This window comes from Schistocerca gregaria, chromosome 3 (genome assembly GCF_023897955.1).
Source record: "Schistocerca gregaria isolate iqSchGreg1 chromosome 3, iqSchGreg1.2, whole genome shotgun sequence".
In the NCBI taxonomy this organism is placed as follows: domain Eukaryota; kingdom Metazoa; phylum Arthropoda; class Insecta; order Orthoptera; family Acrididae; genus Schistocerca; species Schistocerca gregaria.
Genome location: NC_064922.1, coordinates 202,765,223 through 202,787,502, shown reverse-complemented (window position 1 = coordinate 202,787,502; position 22,280 = coordinate 202,765,223). Strand labels below are relative to the sequence as shown.

Below are 22,280 nucleotides of genomic sequence, written 5' to 3'. Positions count from 1 at the left end.
AACCTAGCCCCACATGATACTGTTTATGGCTGCTGAGCTTAAGTAGTTTCAGAGATAATGGGAAACATTTGCAAAAAAAGGAGTTTTTCAGAAATAGGAAAACCCAATATTGAGTGAGGAGACAGCCTAAAACTTTCCAGCTTTGTGATCTATTATCTTCTTGAGGATCCACCAAATGTAGTCCCTTTCTTCATCTGAGGAATCTTGTTGCTTCTGTTCTAGTTTTGACCATAATTTCTGCCTGGGAGACTCGCTGTATCTCCGGTTCTTGTAAGATTGCTTCTTTATTATGGCCAGACTGAATTCCAAATTGTATCAGATCCTTTACTCTGCCTGCATTTTCATTATTTAAGGTGATCATAGCATATGTGACCCCTATCTTCAGTGCTTTCAAGCCCACAAATACGTTTTTGGGCACCTTGGTCCATACAACATTGTTGAAAGACTCATTTATGATTTGGGTTATTACAGTGAGACATTTATTCAGAAGATGAGGATGTGCTAGATCTCTACATAGTGGCTTTATTATGGGTACTTTCAGTTCCTACTGCCTTGGCTTTTTAGTATGTACACCTGTCAATTGAACACAAGTTGTATAGTGGCTTCTCATCACTTGATGTGTTGTGGAGAAACATTGCCAATACTGCTTTACTAGTTCCATCCAGGTTATTTGTATTCTTTCTAGTGGCTTTGTCATAGTATTCATTTAGCTGATTGATTGTTTTATCTCGTCATATGTCCCCTAATAGTCTTGCCATCTTCAGTTTTTTCAGTAGAGAACTTCTACCAGATTTTACTGTACATGACGGACGCATTTTGATGTTTGTTGTGTTAGGTCATTATAGGCCCTGCTGCCAGTAACTGATTTCAATGAACTGGAATCACCATCACCAATGAATTTAGCATAGCAAACCACATGTTATTCTTGCGATTTCTAAAGATCTTCACAGCTAGGCACTTTCCATTCCTCCACTGGGTCCCTCACATGTTGTCTGACAGTCGTGTTCATGCAATAGTTTCTTTTCATTGTTGGTAAACACTTTTGTGCATCCATAACACAGAATTTAGTGATCAGTAATATATTCTCCTTCACTAATTGCAACAGTCTGCTAACACTGGGGTAACTTTTCGATTCCGCACTGTAGAACTCGCATACTTTTGAGGCAAAGAACTCATCAAGCCACTTTTGGAATCCATTTTCATCTGGAAAGGAAGTTTTTTGAAGGTTGTCGAATTGAGAGCAGAAAAGGTGAAAATCTGAGGGCGCAAGATCCAGTGAATAACATCTTTGTGGGATGATTTCCCTACACAACTGCTGTATAGTGTTTTTTTGTCAGTCTAGCAGAGTGCAGGTAGGCGATATTGTTGAAAAGCATCACTCCACACAGTATTCCTGCTGTTGTTCTTGGACACGCCACACTGTCGCTGTTTCAATAGATGTGTAACCTTATCTTTTTGGATGTGATCAAGTCTTTATACGGGGAATTTGTGCTTTTTTGGGCTCAACCATCCTCTTCTTTACCATACGTTAACATAAATACACCATTTCTTGTCACCAGTAGTGATAGAGGATAGGAATGGTTGGTGTTGTTCATGATCCAGTTGACCACAAGCAAGCAGAGATGCACAAATTTTTGTGATTTTGACTTGGAGCATGTGGTAACCATACATCTGGTTTTTAAACCTTCCTCATTGCATGTAACAATGATGGAATGATCACAGTTCATTTATATTTGCCAATTCTGAGTACACTGACATGGATCATTGTGGATTAATATGTTTAAATGATCATCATAAAATCTTGGAGATCTTCCTGAATAGAGAGAGTCACTAATGTCAATATGATCCTCCTTAAAACAAGAAAACCATTATCTCACCATGCTCAGTCCAATGGCATTATCTCCGTACACAGTGCAAATGTTTCTTCTCTGCTTTTGGAAATGTCACATTGCACCCCATGTTGTAGTGTCCACAGCTCCACTCGCTATCTCCAGATGACAATATGTAAACTCAAATAGCAATAGTGAACCTCAAATAAGAAATGAAAATTGATAAATAAACCCTTAGGAACTGGAATACCAACATGCATAACAGAAACACTACAAACTTGTGTACCAACATAATGTAAATGTGGTTAGGGAAGGCTCTACCATATTCTCTACAAGCAGCTGCAGTATATTGGCATACTCAGACTTTGTAAATATTTTTAAACATTAAAGTAGAACTGACCAACAAATCATAATCACAACCGAAAAGCTCAATTAAGTAAACACAAGCACTACTTCGCAGCTTTAACTTCAAAACAAAAATATTGATTCAGAAATTAACCCATAGCAACTGGAGTACCAACACATGAATTGAAAATCTGTGTCTGTAACTTGCTGTGTCTCTCTAACCAGTAAAAATTGGACACCTGTTATATAGAATGTTTGAATTAATCTCTACTACCACTCCCTAAAATATTTACAAAACCTCCTGCAATACCCTGTGTGGGTAAAGGAACTTACAATTTCTTAGATATACGAGGGATATCCACAAAGTACATTACGTTTTGGAATTAAAAATAAATAAAGTATTGGAAATTTTTTTATTATATATAGATGAAAGCCACACTTCAATACTACTTTCCTACATAGTTGCCATTTAAATTAAGGCACTTATAGCGATGGACGAGCTTGGAAATTCCTTCGTCGTAAAATTCGGCCGCCTACGCCTTCAACCACTTGGTTAATCAGTAACCTGGTAGCAATACGATTTTTGTGGATTTCCTGGAAAGAGGCATTACAATAAACTCTCAAAGGTATTGCAAAACTCTGCACAACCTCAGAAGAGCAATACAAAACATGCGCAGGGGAAAGTTGGGCTCAAAGATCTTGCTGATTCATGACAACGCCCGGGCCCACACGGCAAATGCCACTCGTGAAGTTCTCGAATCTTTTAAGTGGGAGTTGTTTCCTCATTCGCTGTACAGTCCCGACCTGGCACCGAGCGACTTCCACTTATTCCCAGCAATGAAGAAGTGGTTGGCTATGCAGCGTTTTGATGATGACGCACAGCTTCAAGAAGAGGTAAGCACGTGGTTGAAGGCGCAGGCGGCCGAATTTTACGACGAAGGAATTTCCAAGCTCGTCCACCGCTACTATAAGGGCCTTAATTTAAATGGCAACTATGTGGAAAAGTAGTATTGAAGTGTGGCTTTCATCTGTATATAATAAAAAAAATTCCAATACTTTATTTATTTTTAATTCCAAAACGTAATGTACTTTGTGGATAGCCCTTGTACTAGTAGCCTGTTGGGCATGCCTGGAGAAAGACAATACATTATTGCAGAGTTGGAGGAACGATTTGTTGTTTTTGGGAGCTTTGATGCTACTTCTTTGTCAGATTCCCATAAGATTTCACACACATTTTTCTTTGTCAGATAGCACTGATGAAATAGTTATGATTCATCTTTGTGTTTTTGCCACAGTAAGAAGTGGAATAGCACTGTACTACTACAGCAACTGTTATAAACTTGTTTTTTAATTCAATCCCTTTCAGTGATTTGAATGCAAGAGAAATAACTAATAGTGATGAAATGTTGATGATAAAATTTCCCTGTTCTTTGGATTTTGACAATAAAAGAATATATACATAACAGGATCATAATTAATGACTGTCAGAATTTTATTATGGTCTTGGTCATAAGATTCTATTTGGGAAACTATAATCTTATGACATTAATATAATTCCCTTCTGTGGTTTGTGTTTTGCCTTCAAAATTGACTTTAAGTCAGAATGAGGTGTTATTGCGACCTGCAATATTCGTTACTTGGTCTGCATAAATGGCCTTCCAAAGATATTAAAGAACTGTTCCAAAACTATAATGATGAACAACCAACCATATTAATTAAGGGCCAACAAATTTTCTGAATGACAACACTTTGTCAGATTAACTGCTATTGGTTGATTAATATATCCCTTTATTTTGCATCCACTTTTGTGTAATTTCGGCTGTGTTAAAATTAATATTATGTTGTTTTTGTATTGATATTTGGTTGAAAGAAGAAAAAGATGACTTACCATAGTATAGCCCACTATGAGGACATACTTCGGTTAGAGTTGAGCATTTATGACATTTCATTCAGGGGTGGCATAACATTCATCAAAATTAAACAAAAGTTAAATAAAAAAATAAAATAAAGGATAATGTTGGCATATAATGAATGACATCATCATCATCATCATCATCATCATCATAGAATAAAACATTTTACCCCATTACTTGACTTGTAGCATGTTAGTCCTCTTTTTGCTCTTTCAACCAATCAACAAATGGCTGTTTTGTCCTTCAGACAATCACTTTAAAATTGTTGCATAACCAAAGCTATGCAAAATAATAATGGGATATTTTAACCCAACAAATGAAAGGCTGTGCAGCAGGATTTCTTGTTAACAAAAATAATTTACCTAATTTTCCAAATCTCATATTACATTTAAGGAGGTATAACTCACAGTGTTCTCTTCGTCTTTAGAATGATAGGTTCGTTTTTCAGGAGCAGGAAATAGTTGGGGGAAGCTTGCCATTTACAATCTAAACAAAGAGGACATGAGATGGAAGGGAGGCCCCACTGAACAATGTGCCACATTGTTTAAGGCTCTGGACTCGTTTTCAGGGGACGTGCAGTTCAGATCCTCAACTAACCATCACAGTTTAGATTTTGTGCTGTTTCTCTAAACCATTTACATTGTTGCTGGGACAGTTCCTTCAAAAACAGTGTAGTTGATGTAGCTTGCTGTCACTGTCAGTTGTTGTCTTTCCATGTGGTCCATATAATGACCAGTATCACACCAGACTCTAATGTTATCTTTTTTCAGGTGGATTACAAGCTAAAGTGTAATCAGTACACACATAAGCTGATCACAAAGCATGATTTGGCATGTTTTGTACTCTTTTTGTGTTAACCTGCAAACAAACTAATGTTATCTGGTTTGGTATTCTTTCACTCCCTGTTAATCTGCAGAATTAACTTTTTTAATATTGAGGCTTAAGTTGAACAAGCAGCAAGAATGTTCTACGAAGTAGATAACCTGACATCTTACAAAGTCGTCTTCAAAGACCTTTATTTCTTTGTGGAATTTGTTGCTATTAATAAAAATTTCTTTTAACTTAATTACATCTCACAATTGCAATCACTATATAATACATAAAAAGTACTCTTATGGTTGGTGAGGGGGTCTTCTGTACTTAAGAGCAATGGTACTGTTGAAGTTGTCTTCAGGTTGGAAATTAAAAAGAAAATGAATAATGTAGCATAATAATGGTGACATTGTCATTGTTAATAGGCGATGATTCTTAAGGCAAGTAGGTAAGCATTCTCTCACAACTGTCAGTGTACACTTTGACATGTTAGGAAAGACAGAACTTATAAAAAGACCTACTTAAAATATTTGCTCAAGCCACAGTTTTTTGCAGAGTAGGGACATTTCTGTTAGTTTTACATATTATGTCTGTTCATTACCATTCTAGGTACTCATAATAAAGCCCAGTGTTTAAATTATAATTAATTGTTAATACCAACAACAGCAGCAGTTTTTGACAGCTCGTGAAAGACAATGTTTTCTTCACTCAATGCAATGTACTTTTAAAGTCGTCGACTTGTTTAATGGCATTGCCCTGTGTGCTCTACATTTTCACACAATCTCTCTATAACATTCACTTGATTCATCAGATCTACATTATCATACTTTGTGTGATGCTTTTGGCTTTGATGAACGTGTTTTGCATTGCTTTGGTTGGCTGGAGGATGGGGTGGAGGTGTGATGTTAAGGTTGCAGTAGTGTCTTTTGCCATTGCATCATTCATTTTAACTGAATTTGAAAAATGGATTTTCCTTGATTTTCAACATTTCTGTATCAAGAAAATACCGACCATGTAATTAACATTTCAGGAGGTGCTGTCTCGCATATTCAGTGAGGGAAACATGACTACCTGTGTACTTCTGTGCATTCCCTAATCTCTCTGATCTTATTCTTATAATCCCTATGCAAGATATGTAATGGTGGCAACATAATGATCACACATCTACTTCAGATGCAGTTCCCTAGATTTACCTTCCAGGTTGTTTCTAGAACTGGATCGTCTTTCTTCACATTTAAGTGCCCTAAGCAATTTTGTTACACTTTCATATGGTCTTTGCCAAACTGTTAATATCCTAGTAGCATATCTGAATTCATTTGACATCTGTTTGATAAGAACTCCCAAACACTGTGAGAGTCCTCTTGAATTGGTCACACAAGCACCATGTATGTGGTTATTTTTATAGATGCATTGTATTTTTCAACAGGTCTTCCAAGAAATCCAAGCCTACCATTCACCTTCTCTGTTACTGATATTATGTGACTGTCCCATTTTGTATTGCTTCTTAGTATAACTGCTAAGTATCTACTTGATTTAAGGTGCCCAAAAGGTTTGCTACTAAATATGTAATCAGAAACAGTTGTTTTTTTTTCTTTTTGTGATAAGCATTATCTTACATTTATGCACATTTACTTAGAGAAACATTTATAAGATTAAATAAATAATAAATACATTTGTCTCTGAGCTTTTGAAGAAAAGTTGCAAAGATCAAAACATTAAGAATTACCTTCTGTTATTGATGGTTTTTTATTACACCTCCTTATGTGATAATAAACAAAATTTTTGTCCTTTTTTCCCCCACATGTACTAGGTTTTCTACAATGACTATAGTGTTAGAAAGTGTAACTCCTACATCTTAATTCATACACTGTAAGCACTTGATGTATGGCATTGGGTACCTAATACCCGTAATTACTCTCTCCACTTTTCAGTCTGTTCATAGTTATCATCGGTGTGTAACTGTTGTATGGTTCCACATGTCACAATTTTTGTAAGTTTATCACAATAGCTTATGTGAGGTGCAAGCAATGTGCATTCAGAATTTCTTGAAATGTGGATGCTCAAAATATTTAGGTCAATCCTTAACACACAGTGTGATACATTTCTTGTCCAGCATCCGTTGCAGTATACTATGTGCCCTGCAATATGTGTGTATCTACCAAATGAAGCGGTCACAAATCCTGAAATTTTAGATTAAACTTTTGTGCCTTCTTCTTTCAATCCATCCTGATATAGATGCCAGACAGGTGAGTATTACTTGTTGATGTATCATGTGGGCATCTCATTTGCATCCTATAAGTTATGTACTTATTGAACAGCCATGCCTTCCTAGAATCCTCCCAGTAAATCACTGTTTAGTGTTTGCATTTCCCTCTTTGAGTGTGATGTTTGTTTTCTGATGTAATAATATTAATCGATATCACAGCATAGTAATTTGCCACTAATGCTTTAGCAAATGGTACAATACATACATATTTTGTCTAGTGAGTGAAACTTTGCAGCTCAATCATATTTGTAAGGGAGCTGTGATGATGATAATTGAGTGTTATGGACAGCTGTAATCTTACTGTTGCAGTCTTGCTGCCTCTGTTGTGAACACTTACTAGATTGCTTTTCTGATTATTTATCATACGGATTCTGTGCAGTGTATTGATTAATTATTTGAACAGATTTTTAATAAAAGTTGTTTTTCAATGAAAAATGTTTGTTTGTAGTGACCTGGAACGCAAAGAGAAGGTTAAGGAAATTTTTGGTAGTGCAGCTATGCAACAGGGGGAACTTAATCTTCTGAAGAGGAAAAAGGAAGCCGGTCGTAGACATTGAATAGAAGAACATAATGCCACATCTTTGTGGCATCAGTGTTGCAATGTGTGACAGATTTCAGAAGAAGCCTGTGAAAATTTGAAATGTGCTGCTATTAAAACCAAGAGTACAGCTGTCATCCTACTTTGTGTTATAAAAGAACATCTTGGAGAAGCTCTTTTTACCGATAAATTTACTAACGTGAAATTATATAGCCTGGAATGTTAATACGTCAACTGTGTAAAACCCTGCACGTCTTTGCTGTTGAAATTTTGTGAAAATTTCTCTCTCTCTCTCTCTCTCTCTCTCTCTCTCTCTCTCTCTCCCTCCCTGTGTGTGTGTGTGTGTGTGTGTGTGTGTGTGTGTGTGTGTGTGTGTGTTTGAGAGCGAGACAGAGAAGAGAGAGTAATAGAACTTGAGCAGGTTAATCATCCTGAAATGATTGCGCCATAGGAATTTATCACAATACTGGATAAAGTGCTGTTGAGCTGTATCAATAAGACTTTGACAGTGCAAATAATTGTAAATACTGTAAGACATTTTGTAATTTAATATGTATATATTAAATAAAAATGGATTGTACTTATATTTTTATTATAGCCCAAGTCTCTTATTTCTGTTATGTTTCCCTTACACACTTGTCACCATCAGTTTATCATTTGTTAGGTTATTGTGTAAAATTGATATTTTGTTTAATGTGTGGAAAGGGACAAATGGCAAGTGTTTCTGCACATGCATGTGACGCTGTGACATTATCTCTTCTATTTGGGTGTCCATACCCTGCCACGACAGTGTCGATGCCCTAACTGTTTTGTGCAAACAATCCCCCAGTGTCCTTGGTGAAGTAACTGTAACATGTCTTTTTGCAAAACTTTAGGAATCAACTCGTGATGGTCCACTGTCATTTTAAACAAGAATCCCACCTTAACATATAGCGAAGCTATGCCAACATGCAAAGAATCTGCACAGTACAGAGTTTGCAGTGAGTGAGGCCAAGATGTGCGAATGTATTTTAGCAAAAGTCCAAATCTGAATCTGCTTACTTACATGTGCAATTTTCCTATTGTTCAGAGGTGAGGATTGAAGCAATTCAGAATTGTGAACATCGATGTGACAAGAAGATGCATCGGAAGTGTCAAAGTCTGTATCAGGGCCAATCAGAAGATATGTAAGTACGTCCGCATTACCATGTTGAGCTGTTGGACAATACACAACCTTATACTGCTGTTGAGACAACAAAAGAGCCAATCTTTGCAATTTTTGGACAGTTCATACAGGAACTGGCTTCATCAGATGAAACAAGGACTGCAGTAGCTTATGATCCATTACTAAGTAGCATTTTCTGCCATACAAATAGTCATGGAATTTGGTAACACCATACACAATAACCAAAGCCTCTTTCTCTATTTGTGAATAGTTGCACGCGCTTTGGACCACACTTTAAATGCAAAAGCAATAGGCCTGTCATTATCACCAATTCTGTGCAAAAGCACTTCGCCGATTCCATAAGAAGAAGTGTCAACTTGCAACACAACTGGTTTTTCAGGATGAAAGTGAACCAGGCGTCGATCACTGAGCAATATATCTCTTAAGTATTTGAAAAGCTTCTTGGCACTCCTCTGTCCAAACAAAGGGGACATTCTTGCGACTCAAGCGATGCAATGGAGCTGAAATTTGTGCAGCATTTGGTATGAACTGAATATAATAGTTCAATTTCCCTGAGACTGACTGCGATTCTGTGACGTTGTGAGAAACTGGCAGGTCACATATGGCTAACAAAGGTGACTGAAGAGGATGCACACCTTGACTGTTTATGACATGACCAAGATACTGCAACTCAGCTTTAAAAAAATCACACTTCTCCAATCTACACTTTAGTCCTGCACCAGATAACAAAAGAAACAAAACACGCAAAGTTGTAATGTGTTCTTTAGGTGTATGACCTGCTATGGTAATATCGTCCAAATAGTTTGGTACATAACCAGTCAGCTGTTCCAAATACCATTGGGAAATGACAGGTGCAGAAACACTGCCAAAAGGCAAACACAAATACTTGAACAAGCCCAAATGAGTGTTCACAACGCACACGGTTTGAGATTATTCATCTAGTGGTATTTGAAGATATGCATTGCACAAATCAGTTTTTGTGTGTCCAAGAGATCCTCTGTGCGTGGCAGTGGATGAGTATCAATCACAGTTTGAGGTTTGACTGTAGACTTAAAGCCAACTCAGAAGCACATGTGACTTGGAGCAAAACCAGTCGATCTGTCCATTGATTATCTTGTATGGGCACAAAGCTGTGCTATCTTGCAATTCTTGAAGTTCAGCAGCCATTTTGTCCTGTAATGCAATGGGAATAGTTCTGACCTTGCAAAATTTTGGCTGAACGTTGTCTTCCATTATAATATGTGCAACAAAACTGTTAGCCTTGGCTAAACCTTCAGAAAAGAGTTCAGGGAATTCTTTCAGCGATCTAGCTATTCTGTCTTTGGCAGTGAATGCAGTCACTGACAACAACTTGTTCTGAATTTGAAAGCGAAACAGATCAAGTGAATCGAGACCAAATATGTTCTCAAAATTGCGTGATTGTAGCACAGTGAACGTCATAGTTCATGCACGTGAGTGATACATGGCAGGCAAAGTACATTTTCTGAGAACAGGAATGTCTTGTCCATTATAAGCCGCCAGGTGCGTGCTAGTTTTAGACAGGCCTAACAGTTCATATGTGTTCCCATTTTCCATCAAGATCCAAATGAACAAAAAGTTTGTGGGACTGACATAGCACTAAAGAAACTGTTTGCTTGCTAGTTTTGCTAGTGGCTGCAGCAGGCTTTGACTACATTGCATTGATTAGTTGGGCCCTGTGACTAGATTTGTGTGAGCGGGCAGAATTATTGTGTTTGTTCCGTTGCAAACATGCAGATTGTACTTGACCTTTCTAGCCTCAAGCATAACACTGTGCATGCCTGGATGGGCAATCTTGGCGTTTGTGCCATGAATAGCACTGAGGGCATGACTTAATTCTATTCACTGATGTAGGTGCCTGGTTAGAGAACCTGAAAATTTGGTGGCCTCTCAAATTTATCAGCCACTACAGCACCTGAATCATACTGAACTAGAATAGCTGCCACCACATTCACTTATTGGTCATAATAATTAGCTAGGGAGTCTACAACCTGGTCATAGGAAATGATGTCAAATTAAACACCTTTCAGCTGTCTATTTTCAACCTTATATTATTTGGCAACCAGTTTCGGCAATTAATTATGCCATCTTCAGGCCCGTGACTGATGTGTAGGAATAATCTACCTCACTTGTGATAGAAGAGGGACCAGCAATAGTGGTATTAGTAGATATCTACATATTACAGTGACCACTTCAGACATCACCCACTGACTGCCGACCAGTCGTATTTGTCCATCCTCAGCGTCAATCTTGTTGTGTCTAGGAATACTGCTGACTTGGTTCACTAGAAAAACAATCAAACAACTTGTATTAATGAGTTTTATTACAATAAAAAATTATAGATATTTAACTTTGGCAACTACACACATTTTGCAAGCAAAGGGTTACATACGAAGTAATCATTCTTTGCAGTAACTGCTGATCTTTAACTGACAAAAGTTTTTCCTGAACTGCTGTCAAAGTGGCTAATCTTGAAACTGCCATCCAAGTGAGCCGCAACCAGTCAGATGTGGAACTTATGTCATCTTCACATAGGGACTGCTGCTATCACATTGTCGTCCTGGAAGGGAGGTCAGTCAGTGAGTGGAGCGATTGGCTGATCTCTTCTCACAGCCTTCTCTTACCTGTCGTTCCCAACTGACATGCTGGCACTTGACTTTACGCCTTAGAAGGTGTAGATGTGGAAGCACTACAATGTGCTGCTGTGTGATGGGGAATTCCTCCTTTTGTGCAATCAGGTTCAGTCAGCCAGAACCTTCCCAACACACTTTTTGCGTCTTATTCAAATTCAGTCTAATATCAGACCATTGTCTGAGGTGAACACATAAATGCAAGGATGTTTCAATATTTAACTAGCCAGCCAGATGCGAACCCAGAATGACAGCCCTTTTAAACTCTGTGGTAATATCTTGCATGAGCATGTGGTATTCTTTTTTTGTCTTCCACGGTGCACACTTGCCATTATGTGGCTTGTCAGAACTGATAATATCGTGTGTGGTGACAGCACTGAAGCATGATTGCTGTGATAACAGTTAAAGATGATTGGAGCAATAACCATTTACATTCCTGCTGTTGGTACATATGTGTAAGAGTTGTATCTACATCAAAATATTTCTTCCAGCTGCATAACTTTTTCATCAGCATGTGTATTTCCAAGTGGGAACTGCAGGAATTGAAAGATTTGAACTCGTATCCTGATTCGGAGTATCTGAAACTCCACTCTCAGTGTACTGCTTTCCAGGAAGGGGATAATTCTACAAGATGTCACCAGGAATGTGTTAATTGTCTCTTTGGTTAAGTAACTGGAAGAACAAAACAGGCTAGGTTCCATAGCACAAGAGAAAGTGAAGCTTATAGTATAGATAGGTAATGGCAAGAGTGATATTCCACCCTGCTGAGTAAGATAGATTATCTGCCCCCACTTTGTCTCCTATGTCTTTTCAGTGAACTCATTCGCTAGAAAGCTTGAGCAGCAGGATAGAATTTGGTCTAGTCTATCTGCAAAAGGGAGGGCAGAGCTCATAAAAATGTACTACTGAATAATAAGTCCAGATGGAAATATTGCCAATGTCCGTGAAGGCAATTGATTGACCGTGCCAAATGTAATTTAACCAAGTGAGGGCTAGCACACCAGTCACACACTTGCATGAATATTTCTCTTTCTGTTGCATAGTTTTTGAAACAGCTTAGTTTAAACAGAAATTTCTGGATGAGAATCCAGTCATGAACCTGATTACTTGCATTCTACATACAGCAAAAAAATTGTCACAGATTTGCTGATTTTGAGAATTATGGTTAGTTTAGATCCCTACTGAACTTCTGTATCATTATTGTTTCTTGCCTTTGCCTCATAGCAATGCTTAATATTATTAATTTGTACAAAATTGTTAAGGCTTTAGTGGCCACTTGCTGACAAACAGCCTATTGGCTTCTGTATCAGTTTCTTTGGCTGACATTCATCTAATGATTTTACTGACATTTCACCAGCACAAATGGTTGGCATTGTCAAAGCTTCACCCTCCATTGCTGGTGGTGAACTGGAGCCGAGCTCGTGGCTGCAGACTATATGTACCTGGCGCGCCTACGTCCGTGGGCTTCTCCTCAGTCATTTCCGGTACGGCTCTCCTCTTGCTACCAGCAATGGTCGTTCCGTGCAGTACGGGAAACCAGGATCTGTTTACCTTAAGGCTTTCCTCTTTCTTGTTGAAAATGTTTCTCTTGTTTTTGTATTTCTACAACTTCTTTGAACAAGCACTTCTCTTCAGCCAGAACTTCCGTGTCGGCGAATTTTATTACATGGTTGGTCTCGCAGTGTGTGCTCTGCCACGGCCAATTTTTCCACCTGCCCCAACCTGCAATGTCACTTATGTTCTTTGATCCTGGTGTTGATTGATCATCCAGTCATTCCGACATAAACGTTTCCACATGTGAATGGTATACGGTATATTCCCGACATTGCGAGTTGGTCCTTTTCTCCTTTGCCGATCTAAGACACACTTTTATCTTCCTCGTCGGTTTGAAAATCGTCTTTACGCTGTGTTTGTGCAATATATGGCCGATTCTGTCCATCACTCTGGGAATGTATGGCAGAAAGGCCATACCTGATGTTTCTTTTTTTGATTCCTTACTTCACCAAGTGTTCGGCTCTGTTACACTTTTAATATAACTTTTGGAGTACGCATTTCTCCTCAGAACACTTTCCAGGTGTTGCATTTCGTGTCTGAGGTGCTGCGGCTCACATATTCATCCCGCTTCCATTATGACCGTATTAATCATGCCTCTTTTCTGGCTCGGATGGTGGTTTGATAGTTTGTGCAGGTATCAGTCCTCATGTGTCGGTTTTCGATACATGCTGTGTCCTAAGTTTTCACCATCCCTTGTGACCAGCAAATCTAGAAATGGCAGGTGTTTGTTCTTTTCTATTTCCATAGTAAATTTTATGTTGGCATGTAGGCTGTTCAAGTGTCGTAGGAAGTCACCGAGCTGTTCTTTACCATGACTCCACACAATGAAAGTATCATCAACGTACCTGTACCACACCTTAGGTTTGGAAGTTGCCATGTCCAGTGCCTGTGCTTCGAATTGTTCCATGAAGAAGTTGGCCACCACTGGGCTGAGAGGACTACCCATGGCGATGCCTTCCAAAACATGGAGAGACTTGGCTAGAACGGATAAGGAACTTTTGGACATTTTCTATCAACTAAGTAGCAGAATGCATCGAAACGACTGGGACAAAATCAACAGCATCACTCACAGGAGCATGCAGAACGAACTCGTGCACTGCACTGAGCAACAGAAGAAAAGGTTTGAAAAATGCCGGAAGCAGATCGACAAGATGATTCCCGACATGTCACACACAGTAGTCAACCTCACTGAACGTCAATTGACGGAAGAGGAAGTGTTTGTTCTTCAAAAAAGAAGGAATTTTGCTATCATCCCGAGAACTATACCTATGGAGGACATCATTGCCAACACTGAAGCAGCCATTCGGACCCTTCCTTGTGAAAGGGCAGAGAAAATACACATTGAAACAGCCAGAATACCGCACCGAGCAAAGCCACCATCTTGCAACCTGAAGAAAGAAGAGCTACAAGCCATTAAGAGTCTCAAGCCGGCAAGAGTATATTGGTGCTGCCTGCTGATAAGGAGAATGCGACCGTCGTAATGAAGACTGAAGATTATGAGCAAAAAATCCGAGAGCTATTAGATCCGACGACGTACCGAAAACTAAGTGCAGATCCCACGCAGCGTATCACACGGAATACAAATCGATTAATCAAGGCATCTTCTATGCCAGCGGACATGCAGAGAAACCTGCGCAACACAGAAGCCCTACCACCTCGGCTTACATAAGATCCATAAGAACAACGTTCCACTAAGACCAATAGTTATCGATCCTGGCTCACCGACGTATAAACTGGCAAAACACTTTGCCAGCCACATGTGGGAAAGACAGACACATACGTAAAGGAGTCAGGACCTTTCATGAAAAGCTGAAGAAACTGAAACTTGCACCAAACGACATCCTGGTCAGCTTCGATGTAGTTTCTCTGTCTATGAAAGTGCCACTCAGTGACGCTCTGGAGCACATTGCTCCATTTTCCCACAAGACATCACAAAGCTCTTCCATGCCTGTTTCGTCACAAGCTATTTCACGTGGAATGGCGTTTTCTACGAACAGCCGGAAGGGCGTCACCAGGGGTAGTTCTCTTAGCCCAGTGGTGGCCAATTTCTTAATGGAACAATTCGAAGCCCAGGCACTGGACATGGCGACTTGGCAAACCTAAGGTGTGGTACAGGTACGTCGATGATACTTCTGCTGTGTGGACCCATGGTGAAGAACAGCTCGGTGACTTCCTAAGACACTTGAACAGCCTCCATGCCAACATAAAATTTACTATGGAAGTAGAAAAGGACAAAAAACTGCCATTTATAGATTTGCTGGTCACAAGGGATGGTGAAAACTTAGGACACAGCGTGTATCGAAAACCGACACATGAGGACCGATACCTACACAAACTATCAAACCGCCATCCGAGCCAGGAAAGAGGCATGATTAATACGGTCATAATGCAAGCAGGATGAATATGTGAGCCACAGCATCCAAGACGCAAAATGCAACACCTGGAAAGTGTTCTGAGGAGCAATGGGTACTCCACAAGTTATATTAAAAGTGTAACAGAGCCAAACACTCGGCGAAGTATGGAATCAGAAAAAGAAACATCAGGTACGGCCTTTCTGCCATACATTCCCAGAGTGATGGACAGAATCGGCCATATATTGCACAAACACGGCATAAAGACGATTTTCAAACTGACGAGGAAGATAAAAGTGTGTCTTAGATCGGCAAAGGAGAAAAGGACCAACTCGCAATGTCGGGAATATACCGTATTCCATTCACATGTGGAAAGATTTATGTCGGAATGACTGGATGATCAATCAACACCAGGATCAAAGAACATAAGTGACATTGCAGGTTGGGGCAGGTGGAAAAATTTGCCGTGGCGGAGCATGCACTGAGTGAGACCGGCCATGTAATAAAATTCACCGACACGGAAGTTCTGGCTGTAGAGAAGCACTATCACATTTGCTTGTTCAGAGAAGCTGTAGAAATACAAAAACAAGTGAACATTTTCAACAAGAAAGAGGAAAGCCTTAAGGTAAACAGATCCTGGTTTCTAGTACTGCAGCGAACGACCATCACAGGTAGCAAGAGGAGAACCTCACCGGAAATGACTGGGGGGAAGCCCTCGGACATAGGCTTGCAAAGTATTAATTTGTTGCTTGTTCCCTTATATTTGTTTCCTATTTGTCATTTCATATAAGTGAACAAAACTGCACATTGCACATTATATACAAATATTATGTTACTCATTTTTTGTCGTTTAAAAGTAAAAATTAAATTTAGCCTCTTCATACAAACCTCACTGTGTTGTAGTTTAAATTAAATACAAATAAAATTCTTCAAACCTTAAATTTGTTCCCAGTTAACCTTAATGCGATAATTCATCTTTTTCACATCCACTTTCTAGGCCGTATTCTCTTTCTCCTAAACTAAGAATTTAATTTGCGACAAGTATTATGTGTCACAGTGTACCATTCACTGAAACACAAACTTATTAATTACATAACACAACAATGACTTTGAGCCTGGGATCACAAACTCGGGGCTAGGGCCCCCTGTCGGGCAGGCTGTTTGGCGGGTGCCAGTCTTTCAATTTACATCACTTCGGTGACCTGCAGTCGATGAGGATGAGAGGATGATGATGAGGACAGCACAACACCCAGTCCCTGGGTGGAGAAAATTCCCTGACCCAGCTGGGAATCGAACCTGGGTCCAGAGGATTGAAAATCTGTCATGCTGACCATTCAGCTACTGGGGGCAGACATGAAAATCAGGTAAAAACATAACACAAAATTGACTTTCTCTCCTGTGCCATTGCCCAGGAGTAGAACATTCAAAGGTGCTCCAAGTGGTGACCCTGGACATCGATACACTGGTGGCTTCATTGAGTGAAAGAATTATTTACTGCTTCCAGTGTTGCCTGCTGAAGAGAATTACAAGCAAGCACGATATATTCCTGCATGTCCTCTGGAGTTGTTGGAATATCACTATAAACAACGTCTTTAATGCATCCCCAAAGAAAAAACTCCAGAGGATTGAAATCAGGTGACGTAGCAGGCCAAGTAACTGTTCCTTCTCGACCAATCCATCTGGCAGGATTCCTTCGGTTGCATTCTAGTTATTAACGACACTTCATCCAGAAGAGGAAGAAGAATTCGTCTGAGGAAGTTGGCATACACTGTGCCGTTTAGACTACCATTGTTGAAATAAGGGCCAATAATTGTAGTACCAAGCATCTTACCCTGACATTAACTCTCCATTGATGCTGATGTTCCACCTGCCTAAGCCATCATGGGTTGTTGCTGGACCAATAATGCATGTTCCTTGTAATTACCTGTCCTTTGTGTGAGAAGGAAATAGAACATTGGAGAAGTAGTTCAGGTTGGCGAGGATTTGCTGCTGTGCCCACTGACAAAACTGTACACCATTCTGGAAATCATTCCCGTGCAATTCTTGATGTAGGTGTACATGGTAAGGGTGGAACCAGTGACGTTTAAGAATACAATGTACACTGGCTTTAGGAATGCCAATCTCGTGTTCAAGCTGCCGTGTGCTCACAAGTGGATTCATAGCAACAGAAGCGAGAACAGAACTTTGGCAGATTCGTCTGTGAAAGTGCTGCAATTATTGTGTTGTTATGGGATGAATCTTCCTGTTTCCTGAAGCATCACAAGAAGATGAGAAAACATGCATCAGGAAGGTGGGTTCTTGTCAGGATATTGCTCTCTGTACAGTTCTGCTGCCTGCATAGCATTTTGCTTACCTTCAACAACAACAACAACAACAACAATAAAAGAAACGTTATGTCGATGCAGTTTGTATGCCTACTATACACAACACTATTTAAAAGGCCTAAGCTACTGTACTAAATGTGTTGTTGTTGTTGTGGTCTTCAGTCCTGAGACTGGTTTGATGCAGCTCTCCATGCTACTCTATCCTGTGCAAGCTTCTTCATCTCCCAGTACCTACTGCAACATACATCCTTCTGAATCTGTTTTGTGTATTCATCTCTTGGTCTCCCTCTACGATTTCTACCTTCCACACTGCCCTCCAATACTAAATTGGTGATCCCTCAATGTCTCAGAACATGTCCTACCAACCGATCCCTTCTTCTAGTCAAGTTGTGCCACAAGCTCCTCTTCTTCCCAATTCTATTCAATACCTCCTCATTAGTTATGTGATCTATCCATCTAATCTTCTGCATTCTTCTGTAGCACCACATTTCGAAAGCTTCTATTTTCTTCTTGTCTAAGCTATTTATCGTCCACGTTTCACTTCCATACATGGCTACACTTCATACAAATAGTTTCTGAAACAACTTCCTGACACTTAATTTTATACTCAGTGTTAACAAATTTCTCTTCTTCAGAAACGCTTTCCTTGCCATTGCCAATCTACATTTTATATCCTCTCTACTTCGACCATCATCAGTTATTTTGGTCCCCAAGTAGCAAAACTCATTTACTGCTTTAAGTGTTTCATTTCCTAATCTAATTCCCTCAGCATCACCCGACTTAATTCAACTACATTCCATTATCCTCGTTTTGCTTTTGTTGATGTTCATCTTATACCCTACTTTCAAGACACTGTCTATTCCGTTCAACTGCTCTTCTAAGTCCTTTGCTGTCTCTGACTGAATTACAATGTCATCGGTGAACCTCAAAGTTTTTATTTCTTCTCCATGGATTTTAATACCTACTCCGAACTTTTCTTTTGCTTCTTTTATTGATTGCTCAATGTACAGATTGAATAACATCGGGGATAGGCCACAACCCTGTCTCACACCCTTTCCAACCGCTGCTTCCCTTTCATGTCCCTCGACTCTTATAACTGCCATCTGGTTTCTGTACAAATTGTAAATAGCCTTTCGCTCTCTGTATTTTATCCCTGCAATCTTCAGAATTTGAAAAAGAGTATTCCAATCAACATTATCAAAAGCTATTTCTAAGTCTATAAATGCTAGAAATGTAGGTTTGCCTTTCCTTAATCTTTCTTCAAAGATAAGTGGTAGGGTCAGTATTGCCTCATGTGTTCCAATATTTCTACAGAATCCAAACTGATCCTCCCAGAGATCCGCATCCACCAGTTTTTCCATTTGTCTGTAAAGAATTCGTGTTAGTATTTTGCAGCTGTGACTTATTAAACTGATAGTTCGGTAATTTTCACATCTGTCAGCACCTGCTTTCTTTGGGATTGGAATTATTATATTCTTCTTGAAGTCTGAGGGTATTTCGCCTGTTTCATACATCTTGCTCACCAGATGGTAGAGTTTTGTCAGGCCTGGCTCTCCCAAGGTTGTCAGTAGTTATAATGGAATGTTGTCTACTCTGGGGACCTTGTTTCGACTCAGGTCTTTCAATGCTCTGTCAAACTCTTCACGCAATATCATATCTCCCATTTCATCTTCATCTACATTCTCTTCCATTTCCATAATATTGTCCTTAAGTACATCATCCTTGTATAGGCCCTCTACATACTCCTTCCACCTTTCTGCTTTCCCTTCTTTGCTTACAACTGGGTTTTCATCAGAGCTCTTGATATTCATGCAAGTGGTTCTCCTTTCTCCAAAGGTCTCTTTAATTTTCCTGTAGGCAGTATCTATCTTACCCCTAGTGAGATAAGCCTCTACATCCTTACATTTGTCCTCTAGCCATCCCTGCTTAGCCATTTTGCACTTCCTGCCAATATCATTTTTGAGATGTTTGTATTCCTTTTTGCCTGCTTCATTTACTGCATTTTTATATTTTCTCCTTTCATCAATTAAATTCAATATTTCTTCTGTTACCCAAGGGTTTCTACTAGTCCTCGTATTTTTACCTAATTGATCCTCTGCTGCCTTCACTATTTCATCCCTGAAAGCTACCCATTCTTCTTCTACTGTATTTCTTTCCCCCATTCCTGTCAATTGTTCCCTTACGCTCTCCCTGAAACTCTGTACAACCTCTGGTTTAGTCAGTTTATCCAGGTCCCATCTCCTTAAATTCCCACCTTCTTGCAGTTTCTTCAGTTTTAATCTACAGTTCATTACCAATAGATTGTGGTCAGAGTCCACATCTGCCCCTGGAAATGTCTTACAATTTAAAACCTGGTTCCTAAATCTCAGTCTTACCATTATATAAGCTATCTGAAACCTGTCAGTATCTCCAGTCTTCTTCCATGTATACAGCCTTCTTTTATGATTCTTGAACCAAGTGTTAGCTATGATTAAGTTGTGCTCTGTGCAAAATTCTACCAGGTGGTTTCCTCTTTCATTTCTTTTCCCCAATCCATATTCACCTACTACGTTTCCTTCTCTGCCTTTTCCTACTACCGAATTCCAGTCACCCATGACTATTAAATTATCATCACCCTTCACTATCTGAATAATTTCTTTTATTTCATCATACATTTCTTCAATTTCTTCGTCATCTGCAGAGCTAGTTGGCATATAAACTTGTACTACTGTAGTAGGTGTGGGCTTCGTATCTATCTTGGCCCCAATAATGAGTTCACTATGCTGTTTGTAGAAGCTTACCCGCATTCCTATTTTTCTATTCATTATTAAACCTACTCCTGCATTACCCCTATTTGATTTTGTGTTTATAACCCTGTAGTCACCTGACCAGAAGTCTTGTTTCTCCTGCCACCGAACTTCACTGATTCCCACGATATCTAACTTTAACCTATCCATTTCCCTTTTTAAATTTTCTAACCTACCTGCCCGATTAAGTGATCTGACATTCCACACTCTGATACGTAGAACGCCAGTTTTCTTTCTCCTGATAACGACATCCTCTTGAATAGTCCCCGCCCGGAGATCCGAATGGGGGACTATTTTACCTCCGGAATATTTTACCCAAGAGGATGCCATAATCATTTAATCATACAGTAAAGCTGCATGCCCTCGGAAAAAATTACGGCTGTAGTTTCCCCTTGCTTTCAGCCGTTCGCAGTACCAGAACAGCAAGGCCATTTTGGTTAATGTTACAAGGCCAGATCAGTCAATCATCCAGACTGTTGCCCCTGCAACTACTGAAAAGGCTGCTTCCCCTCTTCAGGAACCACACATTTGTCTGGCCTCTCAACAGATACCCCTCCGTTGTGGTTGCACCTACGGTACGGCTATCTGTATCATTGAGGCACGCAAGCCTCCCCACCAACGGCAAGGTCCATGGTTCATGGTACTAAATGTACCCATACATAAGAAAACAGTATTGCAATTACTGTTCTGCTAACTTACATTCCCCATAGATGAGTAGCATTTCTAACTTCTCTTCGTTGGTGTACATTCTACTCACACAACTCTTCAACTGACGATGGTTGACGGAATGACAGGTGTGCATTCTACTTATTTTGTCATTTGTCTTCTGTCAACGTCAGCATGTGGATGTGTTCCATTACCCTGAGTACCTGCACTAAGCGTGAATGGTACACTGTGATACATTTTTGAATGGGTCTTTAGGAGAAGAAATGAATTAATGAATAAAAAATACAGGGTGCCATTTAAAAAAGTCATACCGCTGTTCATATCTTTGTAAAAAACAAAGCTACAATGAAGACAATCATGGTGATTGATGTCCCCCTGACAGCTGCTTGAAACACTTTTTAATTTGCATCTGGACAAACAGTTATTTAGGGTAGTCAAAATAAATGGGACACCCTGTATGTTCACTCTCTGTGGAAGAATATGAGGGAAACGGGACAGCAATGTGGTCACATACCATTCAAAGTTATAGATCTTCTTCCCTTGCTATTTTAACACGGTGAAGTGAACGTTTGCATCACACTGCCTACTTTAACAGGTTATACTCCTTAATACAATAGATTCAGATCAATGCATGTTCAGCCACCTTCAACGAATATACCAGGACCACTCAAGTACCAAATATTTGTCCCACAACCTCACATTGATTCTTGTTGCAGTTGCTTCTCAGTTGCCTGAGACTGCAGTGGCGCGCGCTTGTGTGTGTGTGTGTGTGTGTGTATCTATTGTTGACAAAGACCTTAATGGTTGACAGCTTTATTTGTGACACCATCCTGGATTTTCCATTGTTTGATTTTTTAAGAGTCAGGAAACACACATCTTGAAAAATGAGCATAACTAGAAAATAAGGAAACTTTGAGCAGCTTACCAACAGTTGTTACCACTGGGAATCATTTGTGAATGAAACAGAAAAAGGGACAGGAGAGTAGGATGATACTGGTACTCAAAGCATCCCCTTCCACAACTGTAAGGTGGCTTACAGTGAACAAATATAGATGTAGGTAGTTTGTGATGCAACCTCTGTG

The 22,280-nt window shown here is 39.5% G+C and overlaps 1 protein-coding gene across 1 annotated transcript in view; it reads left to right on the top strand.

The window, feature by feature from the left end:
• LOC126353796 (nucleolar protein 14 homolog) overlaps nucleotides 1-8,296 on the top strand; it is a 61,120-nt gene extending 52,824 nt beyond the window's left edge. Inside the window, exon 15 of the mRNA XM_050002891.1 lies at nucleotides 7,615-8,296. Coding sequence (XP_049858848.1) covers nucleotides 7,615-7,723 — 109 coding nt within the window. The 3' untranslated portion in view covers nucleotides 7,724-8,296. The remainder of the gene's footprint in view (nucleotides 1-7,614) is intronic.
• The last annotated feature ends 13,984 nt before the right edge of the window (nucleotides 8,297-22,280 follow it).